The 23,624-nt window shown below is 44.2% G+C and overlaps 5 protein-coding genes across 5 annotated transcripts; 2 read left to right on the top strand and 3 right to left on the bottom strand.

The window, feature by feature from the left end:
- Positions 1-873: 873 nt before the first annotated feature.
- On the top strand, positions 874-6,291 carry N7483_005889 (uncharacterized protein; the record flags this gene model as incomplete). Its single annotated transcript, XM_057089326.1, has 3 exons — positions 874-3,810; positions 3,868-4,128; positions 4,186-6,291. The coding sequence occupies 3 exons, from the start codon at positions 874-876 to the stop codon at positions 6,289-6,291; spliced, it is 5,304 nt and encodes a 1,767-aa protein (XP_056949155.1).
- A 5,449-nt stretch (positions 6,292-11,740) lies between these two features.
- Positions 11,741-12,604, bottom strand: N7483_005888 (oxidase ustYa family protein; the record flags this gene model as incomplete). Its single annotated transcript, XM_057089325.1, has 1 exon — positions 11,741-12,604. The coding sequence occupies one exon, from the start codon at positions 12,602-12,604 to the stop codon at positions 11,741-11,743; it is 864 nt and encodes a 287-aa protein (XP_056949154.1).
- Positions 12,605-14,589: 1,985 nt separating this feature from the next.
- N7483_005887 (uncharacterized protein) lies at positions 14,590-15,033 on the top strand (the record flags this gene model as incomplete). The annotated part of the gene is made up of 1 exon (XM_057089324.1): positions 14,590-15,033. The coding sequence occupies one exon, from the start codon at positions 14,590-14,592 to the stop codon at positions 15,031-15,033; it is 444 nt and encodes a 147-aa protein (XP_056949153.1).
- A 5,225-nt stretch (positions 15,034-20,258) lies between these two features.
- On the bottom strand, positions 20,259-20,624 carry N7483_005886 (uncharacterized protein; the record flags this gene model as incomplete). Its single annotated transcript, XM_057089323.1, has 1 exon — positions 20,259-20,624. One exon carries the CDS (start codon positions 20,622-20,624, stop codon positions 20,259-20,261), a length of 366 nt encoding a protein of 121 aa, XP_056949152.1.
- A 25-nt stretch (positions 20,625-20,649) lies between these two features.
- N7483_005885 (hemerythrin domain-containing protein) lies at positions 20,650-20,979 on the bottom strand (the record flags this gene model as incomplete). The annotated part of the gene is made up of 1 exon (XM_057089322.1): positions 20,650-20,979. One exon carries the CDS (start codon positions 20,977-20,979, stop codon positions 20,650-20,652), a length of 330 nt encoding a protein of 109 aa, XP_056949151.1.
- Between the last annotated feature and the right edge of the window lie 2,645 nt (positions 20,980-23,624).

Raw genomic sequence — 23,624 nt, 5'->3', positions numbered from 1 at the left:
TGTACTAGTAGTACACCGTGGACGTGAATTGATCCAGTGCCTTTATCCTAAGCTATATTCCTTCACATGCACTATGCATCTGCAGCATCCGAGCCCTGTATGTGGAGTTCGAGTCATGACCCTGCTCAGGTGATATTAAATAGCCCGTCAATATCCATGGATCTACTTGGAATTTCATATGTTGAGCAACATTGAAAACATCATACACTGGCATGGAATTCCATGTATTTATTGTCTTAACTGCATAAATTTGCCAGGTTCGGGTGGGTATTGTTCTAACTTGAATGTGGATCAAGATCTGGAAATGTAAAAGAATTTCTCCACAGTGTGATCTGAGTGGTACCTAACAGGTTTAACTTGAATGCATCAGTAACAATCATGGGCTTCGAGGGCCTCGAAACTTGAATAAGAAATTTTAAATTCCAGTGGCTGAAAGATGAATTGGAATGGGGACTGCCAGAGTCATGTATCAAATTTGACGTGCCGTGTTTGTATTCGTATCTCGTGCTGGCATCGTCAGTTATTGCAACAAGACACGACATAGTATCTCCAAGATTCGAGTTTTGGAAAAAATAACAGAGTTAAATGATAAATTCAACTTTACCATAAATAAAACAAATCAGTAAAGCTGCAACAACTGAACCTGATCTGTACTTCGCGGTCAAGAAAAAGCGCGTCAGACGAAGGCGGTCGATCACGCGGGCACTTAACGCGCTCCGCCGCGTCGGACCAGTTTTCACCGCTGGCCCTAGCTACGTCCGCGCTCAAACCCTTCCATGGGATCGATCACCTTGACTTGACCATTCCAGCCAATTTCAAAAAGCAATGGTCCTTGTCTCTTCTTCCCCTTCTCGCACCCCCCTGATTTGAACCATGGTGGAGATACTCGGCCCTCTGCCGGCTCGCCCACCCACACCTCCCAGGCCAGGTTCACGGATCGATGAGAGCGAAACCGAAATCGAAACCCCGAATCAGACCCTCGCCGCAACACCGCAGACTGTCAATTCAACCAGAGTAGCCCCTTCGAGTCGGGGATCGAAACAAGTGGGCTGGTCGCCGTACCTCTGTACTACAATCGAACTCCCGGATCCGCTGAAGCCAGTGCCCAAGGATAGCCCGTTCATGCGGAAGGATCCTAAACCGTGGGCCAGTCCATTCAAGTCAATTCTCAAGGAGTCGAACTCTCCAATCCCAGTTTTTGCGCCACAGCAAGTTGATATAACATCCAATTCCGAATCCCTGACAATGCTCCTTGAATCCGTCATCCAACAGCTAGCTGGCGAATCCATCACCTCGAGACGCGATGCCTACATGCAGTTTTTCAACACGCTTCGCACTTACGACCGGTTGCCGTCAACAAAAGCCATTGCGGAGAAATTGAGCCTTATCACTAGCTTCATCCAACGGGATGTCAGTCGAGACTCTGTGAACGGTCCAGTGGATACAAATGTTGCCAACCAGGCCTTGAAGTTGGCAAATGCGTTTGTCTGGCATTCAGATGTCGCATCGCAGCTATCTGAAGACTTCAAGGTCTTTTTGGTAGATCATGGAACTACTTCATTGTACGAAGTCAAAGCACCAAAATCCGTCTTGACGCACTACATGTCCATCCTGTCTTCCCAAAATTTCGGTCCTCGAGTCATGACGAACGCTCGAATCATTCGCCTTCTTACAGCCTTGCAAGATATTACCAAACACGTGTCTGGTAAAGGAATTGCACTCCACCGTTTAAGCATCTACCAGCGCCTTCTTTCCCAGTCCAGATCAACATTCGTGTCCCAGGCTACTTTGTGGGTAGAGCATTTGGTCTCCGGGCTACTGAATCCGATCAAAGACACCCGATTAAAAGCAATTAATTTAGGCTTCGAAATCGCGATAGTGATGGGCCCTAACTACACACTCTCCAGAAGTCTCCGAGACCTCTTTGATCAATCACTGGATAGAGACAGGAAGCTGATCACAGAAGTTAAAGAAAGAATGGGCCGCATGATGCCGACCGCTGAAAGTGGAGTTCATGTTCCGCAGATCTGGAGCGTAATTATTCTCCTTCTAAGGTCTAAGAACTGGAACTTGGAGCAGTGGGAACATTTCAAGGATTGGCTTCTCGTCCTCCAGAGATGTTTTAACTGCAGCGAGCCCTCTATCAAAGGACAGGCAATTTTGGGCTGGAATCGATTCATTTATGCCATGAATCCCAATGAATTTACAGATAAGACCCTGCTCAAGATGCTAAGCAAGCCAATCCTCTCGCAGTTTGAACGACGAAAGTCCGACAAACCAGGCTCAGCACCCGCTCAACTAGCCCGGGAAAGCTATTACAATTTGCTGTACTATACTTTCCGTCCTTCTCCATCCCAAAATCACCTGGACTTCATCTGGGAAGAGTTCATCGCCAACCCTACTACATCTACATTCTCATCCGTCTCCACATTCAGCGACATGCAAGCTCGCGTTTTGACTCATATTCTATGGAGTCCCCAACTCAAAATTTGGTCGGAATCTCGCATCAACGACGTGAGCAAGATCAGGCCTGAGGAGCTTCCTTCCATTGATTCAAAATGGGTGCGCTCAAGAGTATCGACAATCTTGAAAGTCTTTGAATCTTTGCTAAAGGCGTCAGTCTGGGATGACAATGATCTTGCAAAGTCAAACATTGCCCTGGCGTGGAGCAGCCTTGCTAGTGCACTATCTTTGGCTTCGAGCAAAGAGATCACACCATCCTCGGAGTCCATGCAAGCTGTTGCGAGTGTTCTTGCACTTTTGCAGCGTCTCTGGAATGCTGGTCCCTCTTCGCTCAATGTGCCTGATAACGAGCCCAACGTTTTCTTCGAGCGCATTCAATTTTTGGCTACGACTATGATCATCTCTCTGGGGAGCATCCCATTTACTGAGAGACTGCTTTTGAAAGCGTCTGATGGATCATTCCAAAGCTCTAACACTCCCACACACCGCCAATCCACATCCGGGACAAACCTGAGTAGCCCGATTCTTCATCTTCTGCGAGCAATCAGTGAGACTTGTCTATCTTCCACGCCAACTTTAGAGTATGTCCGTCTCGTTGAAGGAGTTATTCAGGCATCTTGCAAAGGTAGAATCTCGCGTGGATCCCGTCTCGAACTTTTACAACAGTGTGCCGACTTGCCGAAGCCAGAATTGTCATCTTCACCACTCTTGGCAGTCGTCTGGAAGGCCAGCGCACGGGCCGCTGCTGATGCTTTGCAGTCATTCCCAATGGAGTCCGCCCGAGAGCGCGATGGATCTGTTTCTCGTGACTACGACAATGTTACCAAGATTCTCGCTTCTGGACTTAAGCTACAAGATGTATTCCAAGAATGGACCCATCTCTTGAGTTCTTTCGTACGAGTGGCAAGAACGGAAAAGGGAGAACATAATCTTCCTGCTCTCATAATCGAGCCCTTGGCCGAAATACTCATCAATCTCCCAGTCCAGGATACCACTTTGCCTTCAGCATCTTTGCTAAGCCAGTCTTTGTCAATTCCTTTCTTGCAAGGCAATGATGAAGGAAATATGTACACCGTCGCTCAACAGATGCAGCCTATTCCATTTCCGACCAAACTGGTAGAGTCTATTGGCAGGACTCTTCGATTCGCCTATGACGGATTCAACGCTTCTCAGACTCAAGGTCTTGCCCGCTTCATCGAGTCGCTCACTTCTTTCCTGGTCTCTGGTGCTCTCCGCTTTCGATCACGACTCCTTGAAACCCTTCAACCGGCTCTAATTTCATTGGTCCAAGATAAGGAGTTCAAGTTTTCTGTCGATAATGGCGCGGATAGCCGGATTTTAACATCGGTAAGTCCTCAATTCTCAAATGGAAAAAAATGCCGCATTATACTGACTAGTCGATAGTGCCGGGCTTTAACATTTGCTATTATCAATGTCTTGCAATCCTCCGTTCGTGATGATGTGCCTTCTATGAAACCGTATAATGGTGTTATCTGTGCTGGTTTGGAGTCTTCACATGCGTCTAGGGTCAAAAGATTTGCAGATTTCTGGTCATCGACAGCCTCTCACGCTGATGAGGCCTCCGCTGAGACCTCCATCGGGGAGTCATTCAAGGCCGCTCTACATACTCTTAATTTGATCGAACTGTCTGGAAAATCCACAGAGGTATCCTTGTCTCCTAGCCTTCTCCATATATGACGATCACTAACAATGACTTTCAAGAATACCTTGCCGATCTTAGCCGCACAAAGGCCAATTGACGGATCAATTTCCCGTGTTATGACTGCATCCGCATCAACTACATCTCAGAAATATGCCCAGTTTAACTCGTCTCCTGTCATCGGGCCCAGCGAGCTACTAGCCCCAGGGACTTCAGAGTCAGTAGACGAGCCGCAGCTACCTGCAAACATTCAGTCTGAGAATAGTGGAAATTATTCGATTTCCTCTTTTCCAGGCAATCGGCGGGATATCTTCCAAATGATTGATTCTATTCGATCCTCATCGCCTGCAAATACCCCTGGGGGACTGGGCTTCGATACGCCCGTACATCTGCGTAGACTGCGCGCCTCACATTCGGCATCTGAAGTACCCTTGACTCCAACCCTTGCACTAGCTGAGAATGAGGAGGCTTTTATTGGGTCGTCTCCCACCCCAGCCACTCGGGACCCGACCCCTGCGGTGAACATCGATGCGCCTGTTTTGCAACCCCATGATCTTGTTATGGATGATGTAGCAGATATTCCATCATCCCCACCCGAGATTACTTCTCGCAGCCCGAGTCCCTCGAAAATCTCGAGGCTTTCAAAGAATGCACGACGCAGATCAGCAAGACGAGAGAGGGCCCGTCGAAGTCGAAGCGCCAGCACGCAGCGAGCACTCAACGGCTCTCATGTGGCCCTGTTGGATGATACCGCAGAAGCGTCCAGCGTTCCTGTGACCGAGGATCCGAAAGAAAATGATGCAGCTCCTCAGGTGGATCAAAAACCACTAAACAAGCGTACTCGATCTGCTTTGAGCCAGAGCACTGAAAATGACCAAAATTCGGAGCCGGCCGCAACCCCTAGCGGAACACCGGTTAGGCCAATTGAGGGCCCTTCTGCTCGTAGCTCCAGATCCAAATCAGCGTCTCGGAAGAAGAAGAAATCTTCAACAAAGCCGGAAGTTGACAATGGCCAGCAACAGGTGGAGCAATCCGCTGATGAGGGAGATGATGCCTTGCCAACCCCGGTAGTCCCGGACTACCTGGATTCGGGCGATGACTTGGATATGCAAATTGCATCCCAGCTTTCACAAGATTTGGTTCTCGCTGCGGATCAATGTAGCCAGCCGCAAGAGACGCAAGAGGAGCCTCAAGAGGAGCCCAGTATTGAAGCACCCACTCCTTCACAGAGCACGAGAGCGAAGAAGAGAAAGCGAAGTGTAGATGACGAGCCTTCAACCGCCGCTTCAGAGAAACGTCGCTCGACTAGACTTTCTACTGCCAAGGAACTGATACCCGTCGATCTCGAAGAAGATGCTGCTTCACTGTCTCAAGAGCCAGATATCTCTCAATCCTCTCACGAGTCTCTCGCCGTTCCAGTACCTGAAGTTTCAACATCTACACCCACGCCTCGTCGATCGACGCGTAATTCCCAGCGCAAAGATGACTCTGGTGCTCCTGATCCACCAACTTCCCCCAAACCCATTGATCCCGCCCTAATGGAAGTCGAATCTCAAGAGTCGACTCAGCCATCACCTGTCAAGCCGGCCCGCAAATCTTTGCGCAGCGAGAAGAAATCCACTCCTGTAAAAGAGAGCATAGTGCCCTCCCAATCCACCCGTAGTACCCGATCTACGCGTTCATCCCAAAGACAAGGAGACAGCCAGACACTGGTGCAATCTGAGTCAACAACCTCAGAACCATTTATTCAACAACTCGAACGCCCCCACGTTGAAATCGTTTCCGATCTCATCCTTCCTGAAATCCATGAAACTGCCGATGTTCCTCCAGTCTCCACAGAGGAATTAACTGATTCCCAGGAGACAGATTCAGCACCTCCAGTCTTGGATGAGCAAATGGATGTGGATACCGAAACGATTTCGAATGATGATGCAGCTGAACCCGTCACAACTATCACCACAGCAGCAATTCAAACCGACTCCATCCCCCCTCCTGAGCCTGATACCAGCGAGGCAGGAATCACCGAATCTCTCAAGAATCTGTTGAATACTATGAAACATGCCACCTTGGGTCAAGATGCTCTTCGTGAGATTGACGACCTCCTTTTCAACATTCGTGTCGAGGCGCATGATGCATCAAAGCGACACAACCCCAACCATACCGCATAGCGACGGCGTTTAACGTGAAATACTTTTTTGTCCATTGGATTTTCTCTGTGTATTTTTGGCTCTCATCGTCTTTATTCCCCAGGTGCATACATATGTCCCATAAAACAAATAGCGCCGTTGCATAAATTTTGGAATTGTTTTCGCTTCGAGTGATTTGATTGTGGCTGGTCTTAAGGACTTTGTATTTTATCTTTTTTCCCTGTCCATTTTAATGTCCTTCAATGTTCAAATGTTGCCATAATTGTTGATGCAATCTGTGTTTTTTATTACCAGTAGTAGATGAGTACTGTTAAGGGTTCTATAAATAACTCCAGGGCTTAGAAAGGGGTTCAACTTCTCCGTAACCCTCGTTGTGGAACCCGGTACCTGTAGGCGCAGCAAAGTAATGATACAGCTGGCAGCAAAACCAGCTTCACCAATTTACACTCTTCCATTCTTTCTGCGCCCCACTGCCAAGACGCTAGCCAGAGAAATGGGTAGATCTAAATGGACCTATGTACATTACGTCATGAAATACGACTCTCTAACGTGAAGTCCGGTTGCGCGGGCGACCCGGTTGCGCGAGCGACCCCACCAAATTTTCAAAAACTACCATTTTTTAAAAACTATTAAAACCACAAAAATAATAAAATATTGACTATTAAACACGTCCAGGGCACTTAGTATAAGCATGACCTTTAATCCCACACGCAGAACAGGTTATTTGTCGTCGAACCAAGGGCACAGAGGGTAAAGTTGGCTCAATTGTTGGTTCTGCCTGCACCTGTGGTAAAGATATATCTTTGCTTTCATCCTTATCCTCGACCACCACATCGTCCTGACCACCTTCTAGACCCCCAAAGATGCCTTTCTGGGTAGTAAACTTATGTTTGGTCTCTTGCTTTTTGGTCTGTCTCTTATTGGCAGCCTCTAATTGAGTGCAGCGATTCTGGAGAAAAATATGGTGGTGGACCACTTTTATAGTCATCTCGTAGGTCTTCTCAATCTCCTTTTTTGTAGGCGAAGAAAGGATTGAAGAAGAAGATTGTAGACCTTTTTTGACCCGAGATTGCGATTTTATAAACTTTGAAAGGGTCCAGAGAGTATTTGGATCGCTATCGCTACCAGAAGAGACTGGTCGCTGAGAAAGGATCTCCAAAGAAGGAAGGGAATCCAGGTGTAAATTTAGCTATTCCAAGACCCTATTAGCATCGAATGGTGCTAATCCAGTAGCTGAAAAGCTATTCTGTATAGTAGAAGACTTAAAAGTACCCATTCTCGCATCTGCGATCAGTTCAAGGAAATCTTCCTTGTCAATAGAGTTAACTCCGTTTCGCATCAAAGTCGAGACCGCTCCTCTATAAAGCCTCTTCAAAACCGAAAAACAACCCACATCCAAAGGTTGTAAAAGATGAGAAGCATGAGGAGGCATACAGATTGCGATGATTTGGTTTTCTTCACAGATTTGGTCAAATTCAGGGGTTAAATGACTCCCATGACCATCAAGGACTAATAAGCAATATTTTCCCACTCTTATCCCAATGTTTGGGATAAAATGATATTTTAACCACCATAAACCAATTGTATTGGTAGTCCAGCCATTTTCGCTTATAGTCAAACGAGCTCCTTTTTGATTTAAAAGGAGATAAGGGCGTAGATGCTCTGGAAACTTTTTTCCCTTAAAAATAAAAAGCGGCGGGAGAACACTTCCAGAAGCTCTAATACACTCAATCGAAGTCACCCAGTCACGATTTCCAGCTTGTAAAAGAGCTCTTTTCCCATGGTATTCCGCTGAAGTGATAATCTTTTGTGTTGCGCCAATACCCATCGCAAAACCAGACTCATCAAAGTTGAAGATATCGTCTGAAGCGATACCCCACTTTTCTATCGTCCTTTGAACCAAATCAAACCATGGTTTAATGATTCGAGGGTCTTCTGAAAGAGCTCTCTGATAATCGTATCTACGAGAGAGGCGAGTAGAGAGATTTGGGCGTCGTTTGATAAATTCAGCAGGCCAATGTTTACCCACAGTAGAGGGTGTAGTTTTTCGGGCATCAAGTAGAAGATTAGCCATATCTCGCAACATAGGCAAAGTAAGAGCTGCCCCTCTAGAATCCATATCCAGTAGCCATTTTTCAATCGATCCCTCCTCAGCTTCGGTAAAAATAAAGCGATTGTGTCGCTTTTCAGTAGCAGATTCGCGCCCATTGATCCGGGCCTTCAAAGTTGAGACAGGTATCTCAAAAGATCGTGCAGCAGCGGCAGCAGAGGGATACTTGCCATCTTTTATAGCTTTTATAGCTAATAAAAGGCGACCCTCCTGCTCCGTCAACTTTTTTTTTTATCAGAGCGCTGGGGGGGGGCATTATTGTGATGGTTAAAAAAGAGGTGTTGTTATTGAAGTGTATTTTTGGTGGGGTCGCTCGCGCAACCGGGTCGCCCGCGCAACCGGACTTCACGTTAGACTAAACCCCTCAAAATGACAACAAACCATGACTACGCTTTTATTGTACATGTACCATCCGTAGCTTCATTCTGGGTATGCAGAAGCCTCTACAAAACAACTCAAATGAGGAAACTTTCCAGAGTAAATGCGGTAGTACTATAAAAAAGTCACTGTACTCGACAACATGTACTGTACAGTATATAATGTATCTAATTTCAATATTCTTCAACCTCAATATTCGCATGTTGGAAATGACCTTGTGCACTCTTACCCCTTGATCCGACGATATCTAGGCTCCATTCAAGGAATTCTTTGAAATCTTCACCGGCGTGCTTCTGCCAATTACGTCTTATAAATGCTTTGAGCTCTGCAAAGAGCTCCTCAATTGGGTTCAGGTCAGGTGAGTACGGTGGTAAGTATAACAGCTTGACACCGGCATTCGAGCACAGCTCTCTTATCCTTTCGGTATGGTGGAAAGACGCATTGTCCATAACAAGGACAGACTTTGGCTCCGGCCATTTGCCGCAGTGCTCCAGAAGCTGTTCAATAAAGTCTTCGAACATTGTAGCATCAGTTGACCCTTGGAATATTCGCGACATTAAAATGCCATCCTGGCAGTACGCTGGAAGAATTTGATATCGCTGACCTCGCTGGAAACGGGAAATCTGGGTCGGTGCCACGCCGCGGGGAGACCAACCAGTTCTTCTGAAGCCAGCTCGTTTGTCACATCCTGATTTATCTATATAGACTAAATGGTACGAGCAGAAATCTGATAGCTGGTGCAGATAGTAGTCTCTCAGATCCGCATTCCTTTCTTGAGCGATCCGTTGAGCCACCTTCTTGGTCCAGCCATGCGAACGAAGAGCCCGGCTGATGGTGTACGAGGATACGACCACCTCAAATTCATCGAACAAAAATTCTGCCATCTCATCCAGATATAAATCCGGTTTCTCTAATAGGTGATCGCACAGCGATTCGAGCATGATTGGCGTGATTACACGTGGGCGGCCACCTGGGATCAAGGGTGCCCGGACATCGCCAAACATTCGGAGGTTTGCGCTGATCGTTATGATTGAACGTTTGCTGCAGCCAGCTGCTTCGGCCATTTGAGATGTAGTCAGTGATTGACTAATAATCATGTCGCGGATCATTTCAAGTTGGGAAAGTGCAAGTCTGGGCGCCATGATTGTGATGCCGCCGCCAACTTGGACCAAGGTGGTCGGGGTATCACACGGAAATGGTGTGGGTCGGCTCGGGCCGACTGTTAATCCCGTTACTTTGTCAGGTCCAACCAATGTTGCCCTTCCGTCCGTGTTTCCTGGAGTAAAAAGTAAAATTTGGAATATTTAGATTGGATATATCTGAAAGTATAAGGCCTTCTTTACTATTTTGAATGGATTGAACTTTCATATAGCCTTTAGTTTAGAGTAGTGTTAACTTATACTCAAATGCTGATAAAAAGCAAATATCCTCTAGTTTAGGTAATATACCTAAGAAGTGCTGAACCCCGCTCTCTCCCTGCCTGACGATTCTACCCAAGATATTCATCCGTAAACAACGACGCCTTTACATTAGTTTGAGAACCCATCTATTCAGCCATGGTCCGTGATAGATTCAAGCGATTAAAGAATCACTTCATTCAAGAAGAGCCGTCAGATAAGAACAATCACTCAGATAAAGACGGTCTGAAGAATTTGGGGTATAGACAGGGAACCCAATCCGCGGAAGATTCTTCGAATAATCACTATATATCCGCCTCCGCCTCTGCCTCGAAACCAGATCTATGGCAACAGGCTTTTAATGGCCTCGAGCCTAAAGAATAAGAACTAATCCAGTCTATATTGATACCAGAATCCAACAATAGTATCGACTCCAGTCATATGAACATTAATCCCGGTGTCGTAGGCCATTTAAAGGCATTAAATAGGGTATTCAAAGCCGTGAAAACCTATTATAAAATTGATCAACAAAAATCCAAGATTAAGAGCTAACCTAGAAAATCATCAAGGCCATTCTTAGCTTTTAGGACCTTATCCAGGCAGCTACGGTATTTGATCCGACAGGGTATGCAACCAGCGTCTGGGTAATTATATCTTTAAGGTTGAGTATATGCTGTTTTATCTCCACCCTGAAAAATCAAAGGCTAAGTAACTAATAGTTATGACGTTTAGATAACGCAAATCTATCACAGTCAGAAAGTAGCTTGGTTGGAATCAAACGCATTCCTTGTAGATATCCTTACCCAATATAGCTTTATGGAGGGGGAATATCAGAAGGACCCGAATACCGATCAATACGTTAAGACGGCTCTCGTCCAGGTATATATTGTAGTCCTAACTTTCGCTGCCAAAGCCCAGTCTTTTTGTGACCGTAGCCGTACCGTCTTGATCTGGAAGAGTATCTCCGGAGATACTCTTTCCGACCTCTAAAAGTCTATTAATCAAGCAGAGTCATAATTGGGCTAATAGCTTAGGATAGTTGACCGGTGTGAACAAAGAGGAAGGGGAATATAGCTCCTTAAAAAGGCGGATAGAATGCTGATTAATATTGACAAATTGATAGACTTACTTAATAAACTTAATAGTAAGATGGTCCTTATAGAGCTTAAGATTACAGACAAGGCTCGCTACAACATAAATACCGGAGAGGAGTATCAAGAATATCTATCACCTTGACCACTGCATTGATTCACTTCGGCAGACATTGATGTGTAATGGGGATATTTCACTAGTTACTGTGGACTGGATTGAGGCCAGGAACAGGACCGTGCCGGATTTAGATAATCTGCATACTTGTAGAAACTTTAGCAAGTTACAGGAATGGGCGTTGCGCCATAATGCTGAGGAACATCCAAACAACCACCCTACAGAGGATCAAAGAAAAGAAGCTTGGTTCAAGGAAATTCCTGCCTAGCTAGTTTCCTGCTTCTGAATAGAACAGTTTAGTTACTTCTTGATCAACCACAATCAATTCATTCTCTTTTTCTCACTAAAATTTTCTGAATTGTCATAGATTTCCACATGGCTATGAGTTCCCCGGCCATCGGAGCAGCTTTATCTCATCGCGGCTAACTTCTCTCCCTCGTAAACTGTCAGTCAACGACTCCCAGTCTACACATGCATGAACACTAGGGCTTCGAGCATCGAACTCTGGTACAATTTCCTCCATATCTTTACCATCCAAGTCTTTTGGCCACTTAAAAGTCTGCAGACTGGCATCGCCATGGCACATGGTACTCAATCTCAACATCTCAATGCAATGATCCGCATGCTCCTCAAGAAACCGTTTCTGAGAGTTGTCTATATCACCGTAATAATGCTCTCTGTAATTCCATTGACGCAATAATGCCAAACAGTGAATATCATGATAAAACCCCAGGCGACCCATGAAACCTCCGTTCGGCAAAGCAACGCTTTCCATATTGCTCCTGTCCAGCTCGTCTTTCTGGACCCTTATATTCATTGGGAGAGAGAATTCTCTCCATGCTGCATCGCGCTCTGGAGTGGGTGGTCCGGCCAAGCTTGTCGTGTGATTGCCTTTGCCGGCGAGTCTATTGAAGATCTGGGGAACGTAACTGATATTCAGATCGTCCAATGCAACAACAGATACAGGGTTTGACCTGCACAATCGCTCGACAGGTTTGTGATGCGAGAACCAAAAGAAGAATAAGAATAAAAGTGTGTAAAATGTGACGAGCAGACCATGAATGAGAAGTGGTCGTAATGTTGGATGCGGGGTGCTTTCCTTTGCTAGGGAAAGGTGAGGATCATCCTCATGTAAAAGACCGCAATTCTCATCCTTCGTATGGATTCCGTCGTCCTGTATCTCCATATCACGACAGAATTCATTGCTGCTTTCCCGTGAACATGTTTTCTGAATGTATGACATGGCTTGTGCGAGGGAGCTTGTTGACTGAGGGAATATTCAATTGCTTGTTTTTTTGTGTAATCAAAATATGACTAGATCTTCTCGAGACGCGAAGAAGGACGACTCCTCTTACCCTGACCTTGATTAAGGCTAAATATTGGTTCTGTGCATCATGTGTTCTTCGGATTGTGTTTTCCCTTGTGTCATTTGGCTTCGTTGTGTACGTATACGGATACCTGTCTTTACAGCTTTAGAATACCACCCTTCTGCACACCTCCAACACACCCCCTTAAGGGTAGTCCCTCGTTACTACACCAAGCACGTTGGTGTTGGTTTGTTCATTGTAACTGATTCGACCCGTGTATCCTAGAAAACACAGCCTTGTGGTGTTCCCCGCTTTAATATCTAAAAGAATGTTTGCCCCTTTAAACTTCCTCCAATCCTAGATCCAACTTACTAGACTAAGTAGTAGTGGACTGTATTTCTCAAAACTTAGATATACACAAACTACAACTAGCCGAGCGTTACAGTGTAGGGTCGCAATCAATTGTCTCATATTAGCATAATACCGTTGACGACTTTTATCCACAAAATCCCCCAAGCCCAACAGGCTCTAAGCTAATGGATTTATCTTGAAATATATCTATCTTACAGCGATGATACGTTATCAAACCATTCCACCTCTAACAGGCCCCACATAATCGTTGCAATATTATGTGGGGCCTGTTATTGAACACGTTACGCTTCTAAGAAGATTTTACGCGAGTTCTCAATCCTCAATCCTGACAATTTTGATACCACGTACATAAGACTGGTGTTGAACAAATATTGATCATCCCCCTCCCCCCGAACCAAAGCTTAGAGTCATATACATACGTGGCAGTCATGCATTGAAGGTCTCCATCAAGACCATCCCGACAGCACTAATCACAAGAGTTACCCCACGCTATATATACAAGCATACCTTGTTACATTATTTTAGCGCCGTATTACGATTTTTGTGCTGGAAGGTATTTTTAAAGTAAAGGAAGGGGGTGGAGGGTAGATGTTCTGGCGATTGTATACGTAATTTTTATAAGCCACAATAGACTAAGCCAGCCGGCCCCCTGTTAGATGGCAAGCATACCGGACTTCTGAATTCAACTGGAAAGCGGTGCCCTCTGGCTTAGGGGACTTTTGTAGATTTAAAACTATAGATAGCCCTTTCGCTACCTTTCTTTACTTTGATTATCCTCCCCACTTAACCCGCTTGATTCTCTTTGAATCAATGTAAATAATTATTAGCACTATCATTATCAGATCCATTGTATGCATTTTACTGCCAGATATTACTGATAAAATCTGATACTTCAATGTGAAATTGAAAGGAAAAAGAGGCTCTCTTTGAATATATCCTTAAAAATTACGTTGGAATTTATACATATATTGATGTTTAGCTAACTCGAGTAAAGCCTACAATGGCTTAGAAGCCTGGATTAAATCTATATCACAAAAGTAGAATTGTGATCTTTTCAGACTTTACTTCATTGAGATATACAAAATAAAATATAATTCTGGATTCCTTAGTTGAATTTTCCTGTATTTCAATATGCATGGTTATTAATTCAGAACTCACAGAAACATCATATGTTGATTCGCATGGATTCGCATTTTTCATTAATAAAATTTATGGTGGGAGAGAGCAGACCCTATCAAGAATCCTTTAATCTGAGCCATTCACCCGGGGATGTAGGTACATAGGAAACTACACTATATAGTGTTACATAGCAGAAATACTTTGAGCCGACGGTAATCTAACATAGCTAAGTATGGCCCTAGTCACGCGATAAGGTAACAGGGGGGGGGGGGGTTAAAAATCAAAACGAGTCAAAGGCAAAGTGACTCATTTCAAGAAATTAGCATTGAACAGAAAACTACACATAATTTTGGATTACTTCCCACAAACTATTCCAAGACTTTAACTCATTTTTTCTCTTTAAAAAAATTTTGTTTAAAATTTATACGTCATGCCAATCGAAATGAGACGGGCCACACAGGCCGATATTCCCGATATAATTGAAATCATGTCGCACGCACGGTCTGGTGCTATCGACCAAGATGAACGCTTTCCTCCTGATCTAAAAACTGGTCTTTATACCGATTCAACTCGCAAATATGAGGAGGGAAATCTAGAACACCTTTTGAGATCAAATCCTTGCTCAATTATGTGGAAGGCGATCGATACAGATCAAGAAGACCGAACAGTAGCAGCGGCATTCTGGCTATCTCCAGAAAGCTACATTAAACATGATCGTGAATTGGAAAGGCTTCAAGAATATCCCAAGTTAAAGCGTCCACCTCTTCCGTCTACTGCTCGAGCCAATGTCTGTCAACTGTTCCAGCAGCAGATAAGTAGTGCCAGGCCACTAATTTGGAAGAATCTTGATGATCACTGGTGTGAGTTTAATTGATATTGCGAGAAGTAAACGTTATTGCAAGATGATTTTCTGATGAATTAGATCTGAGATTGCTGGCTACCCATCCCACGTATCAACGGCAAGGAATTGCAAGAAAGTTGTTCGAATGGGGTATGAACCAGGCTGCCATTGACCAGATTCCGATGTACTTCATATCGACACAACAAGGTCTTCCATTATATCAGCAATATGGAGTGGAAGTTCTTGGACAGAGTAATCATTTTGATGATACTGTCCATTATTACTTTTGTAGAATTCCAGTGAGGACTTGAAGGAGTCTTACTCCTGGAACGTTGAAGACAACTTGCTTTTTACTTTTTAAGTCTTGATTATATTTGTTACGTTCTTTTTTTCTGTGTATTTTGAGATCTCCATGAATTCTTTTTCGTTCTTTACCACCTTCAACCTTTAGATTTTCTTTCAAGAGAAAAAGAAAGAGATATATAAAAAGTTAGTTGGAACTTTCATCTTCCACCCACCAATGATACATCCTGGGAGATAAAGGAAAATAAGGATTGAGGATGCTATGTTGTCGTCGCAGATCATTAGCTCGACGATTAGCTCGACGTGCACGATATGGCAGCATAGCTCTAGAATGCGCACCCGGGTATTTTTCACCAAGTCTTTCTCGATGAAAAGGTTCCGCATGACTCATGAGTATATAGATTGTATTTATTTTCAATGTTAGCTTATGGAGGGAATGTCTGATGACCTGGTTCACAATCAAGCTAAGGTTTCCCTTACCAATAGATTAACACAGGCTCCCAACTAACTTTTGATATATCCTTCGATTTTGTTTTTCCCGTTTGATCTCTACATTAATGTCTTCATCCTGAGAAGACTGTCTGTTGCTCCCTATGCTGCTTCTACAGTCATTATATTCAGATACCAGGTCATTGACAACACCGGCGAGTATGTCTTTCTTGTCCCAGATTGCTTTCTGCAATCTATGTATATCGTTTAAATGGTAACAGAGGTCGATTTCACTGGCGCAATTTGTACAACATATGGGATGGGTACACGGATATTTGCCTTCCATCTTTCTTATACCCTCTAGTACATGGGCTCTTAAATCATTGCTTGGTTTCCAGTGTCTCACACGTTGGGATGGTAGCAGAGACTCGTTGCCCAGGCACAGAGGACAATACCCTGGTCGAATAAGCGTAACGCAATAGGTGATTATCTCACAACGCTGTGAAGTGATTGAAGAAAGATGTTCTTAACAGTAATCCTCCAATCGGTTTCCTGTGATGATATCGGAGCATTCATCACAGTATTTCACTTCTTTTTTTCGTATTTATATGTATTACAGAGTTCGCGGAGTCGGCAATCCTGAATGTGATTGCTTCGTTACGGTCAAGGCAATCTAAGAACATCAGCAGAAGCTCTATCAATATATATGGAATGCTGGCTTACTTTTCAAGGGCAATATTGCAGTCCCCGGCCAGACATACACCGTTCGGTGATTTTTCACCAGGTCGAAAGAAGACATTATAATCTCGCTTGCATAATGCTAGCAGATCTCTAACTACAGAGAGTGTTTCATTGTGAAAGAGGATCTTATCAGAGGTAATCATCTTCGCGAGATGCTGACGTTCAGGAAGAATCATGAAAAGACAACGTGATACATCATTTTGCATAACACTACTTGGAATCGATATCCTCTGGATATGACTTTTCCTTCTAGGTGGATTTGAACTCAGGCCTCTCGGTATTTCTTGAAAGTATCGGTTTCAAGGCGATTTTTGAGAATTTGCACACGTTTTTTTCATAATACTAAGTTCAAATAGATCGTGATCTTCTAATTCCAACTACTGAAACTGCAGCTGAAGCTCTTACAAATCAGTATCATTTTGAAGAGCATGATGCTTTTTGGCTTGCAGACGTCTTGCCTAACCCTTCTCGCGATATTTTTCAACGTCTCGAAGGTACTTAATATGGTCTAGGCGCATTTTTCCGCCAAGGAAGACATACATACTACTCAAAGCTAAAGTATTATCAATATCGCTCTAGCCATAGACATTCGGATCCTTCTGTGTTAGGAGCTGGCCCCTTTCTGCTTCTGTTGCTACCTCTGTAAAATGATGAGCATCTTCATTTTTTCAATCTTGAATGCCACTCACTGTCAATCTTATTTGCAAGGCCTCGACGTAAACTATGGATTGTAATAATCTCAAAGTATCCTGCATTACAAACGATGGTCCTAAACAGAAGGCAAAATATGTAACGGGTCAAGGGATCTTTAGAGGCGCCGCCAGATCTGGTAACCATCCGCATAATTGGTTCTTTTGCTACTGCTGAATTCCACAGTATTAGAATTGGCTTATTGTTCTCAGGATCCCAACGTTCTAATTCTTCAAGAGAATCAATATCAAAAAGAGCTCTGTCGGCAAATACTAATGCCAACAAGCCGTGAGTAATTTGCCAGTTAAGCAGGTCAATTTGTGTATAATACCTTATAGCGTAGGTCACGCTTTGCTTTTTTGAAGACATTCGTCTTCACTGATCTCGTCCTCTTCAGTAATCTATCTAACGAGGATTAGAATTGAATCTAAGCAACATGGAGTGAAAGAAGCATACTTTTGGTATTCTTCTAAGGCTCTGTTTTGAAGTTCGATTGTATCATCAGAGTACTTGTTTTCGTTGTGAATACTGTCTTTTTTCCCGGTTTACCCCACGAAAATAGCCATTGGCTTTAGCAAAAGCACTCTTGTCAACTTTTGCCTTGCCTCTTTCCTTGGCCATTGTAGAAATAGTATAAACCCCGCGAGATTAAAAAAGCAGCCGAGATAAAGATTTCGGAGTATCCAAGTAACCCAAAAATAAGGAAATTGGAAATAGCAAGAAAGAAAGATTTGGAAATTCTAATAGCTGCGAGAAGTGGGAGTAGGGGAACCCCCTAGGTTTTGCTTGCTAATCTCTGTAGGTAGCAGTGGAACTACTTACCCCTTCTACCCTCGAATTTCTCTATGCTTGACGTATTTTTGACTCTATTGGTGAGCTGTTAAAGAACTAGTGTGTGGTTTGAGGAGGGATGGGTAAGGTTAGAGTGAGTATAAGCGACCTGGGGTAAGCGAATCACCTTGGATGGGTTAGTTGGTTACCTGACTTGCCCTGGTTACCCTGTTAAAGCGGCAATGTCTAGGTGAGGTAGGAGTGAGCGGCTCGTAGATTTTTGTTCGATATTTTTATATACTGTAGTGGGGAACCTAGTCCCTGTACTTTGATTAGTTCTATATCATCTTATGTTCTTTAGATTGTGGTTTCCCTTAAATCCCTTGGCTTTGTTGTGTACATATAAGGATACCTGTCTTTATAGCTTTAGAAATACCACCCTTCTACACACCTTCAAGGCTCTAACACATCCCCTTAGGGGTAGTCCCTCGTTACTACATTAGGCACGTTACTATGGAAGCCGTGCTTAGATCTACTGCCGTGCTTAGATCTACTTAGTGAGTAAAAGCGGCGACTTAGTGAGCACTAATCTGGAAAGGGAAAACAAAATTCAAGTGGAAAAATCCAGCACCTAGGTACGCTCTCAGGACTATGCTACTGCGGTCTGCTTTCAATGATCGTTCAGTCTCATGTTTGGTGATCGGGGGCTATTGAAGGTCCTGCTGCGGTGACATTGGTCGGCTAGGATCGGGTATGCTCATTACGGGAAAGAACGCTTCAAGAAAGGCCTTCGCTTTATCTTCGTTCTGGGTGAGCTCCTCTGAGCCAACTCGTAGAGCTGGGACGCAGCTCGAATCCTCTTGAGGCTTTAAATAGGTCGCACCTTTCCATAGCTTCCCTTCACCTGCTTCATCGAGGAACTGCTTCCAATGTAGTGCTTTAGCCTTCTTAATCGTCCGAGTCTACGCTCTGCGCTTCTTTTGCATTGCCTGAAACGCCGTAGTGGTGCCCGTATGGTCTCGTCCAAGCTCCGTATGGTTTGCCTACCACCTCCTTTGTAATTGGTTGACTTCGACCTGTTGTACCTTGAGGTCTGGTGTGAACCATCGCTTAGAGTATGGTGTTAGGCGGGTATCGGGTGTGAATCGGTCAACAGCCTGAGCCTGAGCCAATATGAAATTTTCCACTATCTAGTCAAGTGTTAGCCGGGTCTTGCCTTCTAGGGGCTTATCTTCCGAGCTACATCCTTGCCGATTTTGGCCTAGTCCACATGTTTATACACTTTTCTCGTTTTGTCGTTTGATTTACTCTGGGGTTAAATATTCCATTCCGAGCATATGGCACAGTGGTCCAACCTATAGTTCTCATAATATAGATAGCATTTTATAAGTAGTTCTGTTCTATCTGTCATTGTTAGGTTAATAGTTGAGTGTTAGCCTAGGTTGTTTAAGGTATAATAAGTCACCGTTCCTCGATAGAGGAAGCTATAGAGGTTGTGAGTTTGGAACAAGTTAATCAGGTCACTAGCATCCTCGATTAATCTAGGTGAGATGTGATTGTCTCCCCATAGTGGATAATATCGGTTAAATTCTCCGGAAAGGATAATATTTGTAGCCCGTTGCTCGTTTTGCATCGCGGCCGTGATGGTGTTTTGTATTGCTGTAAGGGCTAGTAATACTAACTCATCACCGGCCCTGAAAAGCGGTGCTAAAGGTATGTAGACTGGAAAGATAATGATTTGGAGGTCGGCTGACCAGATCTTTGGCTGCGACATCCGGGTGGTCGCACGGTATCTGGCGGTGTGAGGAGGTAGAGATTCGTCTATTCACGTAGACTAGGCTACGAAATCGAATTGTGTCAGTCTGTATAGTAGGTCGATAGAGTCGCCAGGCGCTGTGATTGACATGCGTACGATATGTGGTAATGGATGGCTCCTGGATCAAATCTCTTTTTGTTAGCCAGTTCGCTACATGACGTTGCTTAAAAGCTGGCGATTCCTATTTGCGTAAGTGCTAATCAATTGCGACGCGACTTTGCTGAATTACAATCTTGCTGACTTACCCCTGGATTGGGAAACGTTTGAAATTTGATATCTTTTCTATTCGAGCATGACGAAAAACACAAAAGTCACTGAGCCCCTGCGCCCGTTGATAAAAAGTAACATTCAAACTCATAATCTGTCTGCGAAGATTCGCGCTGATAAGAGCCTTGGGGGTGGGTGTTACCCCTTCTTGGTAGTACCACGGACATCCCAAGAAAGCCAGTATACAGGTATCAAAATACAAAGCCCAATTTTTACTAAAATAGATTAGCTAACCACAATACTATTTGGTCGACGGATTTGGCATGCCAGAAGTATGAGGCCAAGACCGGAACAAATCGGCAAGGTGATCGATAGGGGCCGTCATAAGCCCGACAGCAGTCTCGAAAGGAGGCTTGTCAGGAGCACTCGGATGAGAGCGCGAGGGAACAAAAATCTTAATTCGGCCGAAAGAAGCGGCCAGATCGTTACTCTCTTCAGTCAACAGGTTGTCTTCTAGTTTGGAAAGGTCTTCGCTTTCTTCCTCTCTGATGTGCTTGGAAAGATCACTCATGAGACTCTCAAGGGCAGGCTCGAACTGAGGATCCGAAGGCTGCATATTTTGGAACGCTTTGAGTAATTCTTTAATCTGTCCTTTGATATCAGCCATAGATCCAAAGGTAATGTGTGAGGAATTAAGCGCCCGCTGCTTGGTGCTCTTGGCGATCTTTGTCCGCCATGGCTTGGCCATTAGGTAGCTTTCTTTCGAACTGAGGGTAGACGACAAGCTCCTCGCCAATAGAATGACGAGCCAGCTCCCATGTGAATTGGTTTTGCCACTGGGTCTTCTCTTTGTCTGTGCCAGCACTGAGGATCTTATTATGGTAATCCTCGACCTCGCGGTGATCTTTCATGATTGCTTCACTGATGCCGGACATGACAGTCGTTCTGGATAAGCACCGTCGCTGTAATCGATTGCCGAATCTCTTTGGAAGACGAGTGGATCTTAACAATGGAAGTAACATTTTCGATGGTTTTCTAAAATGTGCTTTTGGGGAATCTGGCATTAAATAGGTGAAGTAAACCCTTGGGGTCATTTCACAATGATTAAAAGGCTGTCAATCATTGGTGGGCCTTTCTTGCCAGATATTTGAATCAAATATTGCGTATGTATCATGAAGCCAATCAACTCAATGTATCTCAAATCCCTTTCATGTTGAAGTCTTGATTGCACCTACGTCAAGTTTCGGGTAATGCAGTCAGATATCGAATTCTCGTATTCAGGCGCATCACCACACCATCATCGAACGCATCCGATGTTAACCAATCACCATTCTTTCAAGTTGGAAAGGAGTTCCCTGAAATAGTTGTCTATACGTGTGGTAAAGTAAAGTTTCGAAATGTTTTCAAGAGCGTCTATAACGGACGGTCAATCTCGAAACCACGGGAAATTTGGATTGACTAACATCTCAAGTGATCCAAAAGAGGAAGCGATGCCCTTTAAGTCGATGCCTTTATCAGAAGCTATGCGGCGAACACAGCAAGTTTACCTGCGGGGAAATCGCGCACTCCTTGCTGCCACAAACCCAGCGAGCATATAATTTTGGGATTTCATTGGCCGAATGGGCCCAGAAGTGGAAGCGTGCTACCACCTATACACAAATACCTATGTGACTCTCTCGTAGTTAATGACCTGTCTATCAGGATGTAGTCGGATTTCAGTACACGCACGCTTGCCCAATAGACCAATTAGCGGGCTAGGCCTAGATCGCCGCATGCTATAACCAATGATACCAATTATTACTCCCGCAGAGAGCTGTGTATTTTGCATTTCGATTGTTCTTCATCCAAACTTGATCTACCTTGAAATCAATCCTCCATGGAGCTGTGGAAGATGGAAACAAAACCAATTCAATGTGCTAAAGACCCTCAGCACAAGCTCCTTCGATAAATCCAAGATGTTTCACCTACCTTGTAGCGGAGACCTCTTTCTTTTTTCTGCTTGATACATGGAACAAAAGCACCGATTCTCGCTCCAGTGAACAAATATAGTTGAAGTACCAGAAGAATCGTGACTTTCAGCAATCCAGGCATAAATCGGGGATGGTCTGTTTGCCACAAGGAAGAGACTGTTCTCAAGAAGTCCTTTTTCGTAAACTTGAGGTTCGGGGACTTGACATCTTCAATCACTTTTTCTTTTGCGGTCAAGGTATTCTTGATCCACTGTTCATGATAAGCGTGACTTGCTCACAAGAAGATCGCAAATTATTAATCCGCACTCACATTGTAAATTTCCTGCCGATCTTCTTCTACAATGGTGACAGAAATTTTCTCTTGAAATCCACCGAGAAGTCTTTCTGCGCAGTTGACGACACTTGACATCACTGGTCGACCATTCTCACATATCCTTCCTTTTGCATCGTATATGTAGAAGCGGATGAACTCTTTGATTGTGGCGTGGTCCGGAACCGCGCTGCCTGGCCTCAATTCGTACTGCGTGAGATTGTACTTCATGACAAATCTGTATTCAGATCAATAATCCGTTAAGTACTCAATTTATAAGAAAGAGTTTTATGAAAACGTACTTCGTCCAAGACTTCAGGATCTGTGCGCACATGTCCTTTGTGATCGGCAAACGCTTGTCTTTATTTCTGATCGCATCCTCCTTTGCATGGGCGCCAAACACATAGCCATCCTGTATCTGTCGTTTTATCTTCTTGCGTTGGACAAGATCTTCTTTTCCAGGAGTGGAAATTTTCCTTTTCAGAGTCGGATTCATGTTTCAATTGAGCCTCGAGGATACTGAAGATGTCGTTTGAATCTCAATGATAAAGCTCTTGTGAAGAATGACCATTTCAGAAAGCAAGACTTAGATATGATGTAGACAAAATGGAGGAGATCTCAGCATTATTTATGTTGGTAACCAAGACGATTAATAAGACATGGATTAGGATGGTGGGTATGCGCCATAGTCTAGAGCTAATAATACATAAAGGATATTGAGATACGAGGAAATGCCGACCATGTGGAAATGAAGGGCCATCAAGAACTTGATGGAAACATTAATGGGCCTGGTTGATGATTGATACTACTTCTCTGATGAGTAGGAAGTAGCTTGGGTACCATTTAGATGCCCCCTTTTAGTCAGTGCGATGAGTCAGCGAACGATCAGGATCAGGATCACTGAGCACTCACTGAGCGCTCACGTGATCCTCAGACTCGCTCAGTGAGCCTGAGCCCCAGACTGCAAACTACTCAGTGAGCCTGAGCCTGAGCACCCTCATTAAAGCGGCGGTCACCAAATTAGGAAAGCCCCACTTTTCGGGGGGGAATCCAGTACGTACAGGTACCTAGGTAGATATAGTAGTATATTTTATGTACTAGCACTACCCACTTAAATTCTCTCTATTCCCTCAAAGGACTCTTCTCAGGAATACATGACATAGTAATGACTTGAATACTCAATTGACGTCGAATCTGGTCAAGCTACTAGGTACATGTACGGTTATCCATAATATAATGGATGTGAGCCTTGTAAGATCAACAGATTGTTTTCGAACATGATGATCAGAGATGTATTATACTCTTTTCATTCCCAAATCTTTACTAAACTATATATGTGTGACTGAAGTTAGACTAGTAGTCTTTTCGATGATTGAAGCTTCAAGTA

The sequence above is a fragment of the Penicillium malachiteum genome (genome assembly GCF_028827825.1).
Source record: "Penicillium malachiteum strain IBT 17515 chromosome Unknown utg000002l:1.0-8849297.0:1.0-8852440.0, whole genome shotgun sequence".
Taxonomy (NCBI): domain Eukaryota; kingdom Fungi; phylum Ascomycota; class Eurotiomycetes; order Eurotiales; family Aspergillaceae; genus Penicillium; species Penicillium malachiteum.
This window is presented reverse-complemented; position numbering and strand designations above follow the sequence as displayed.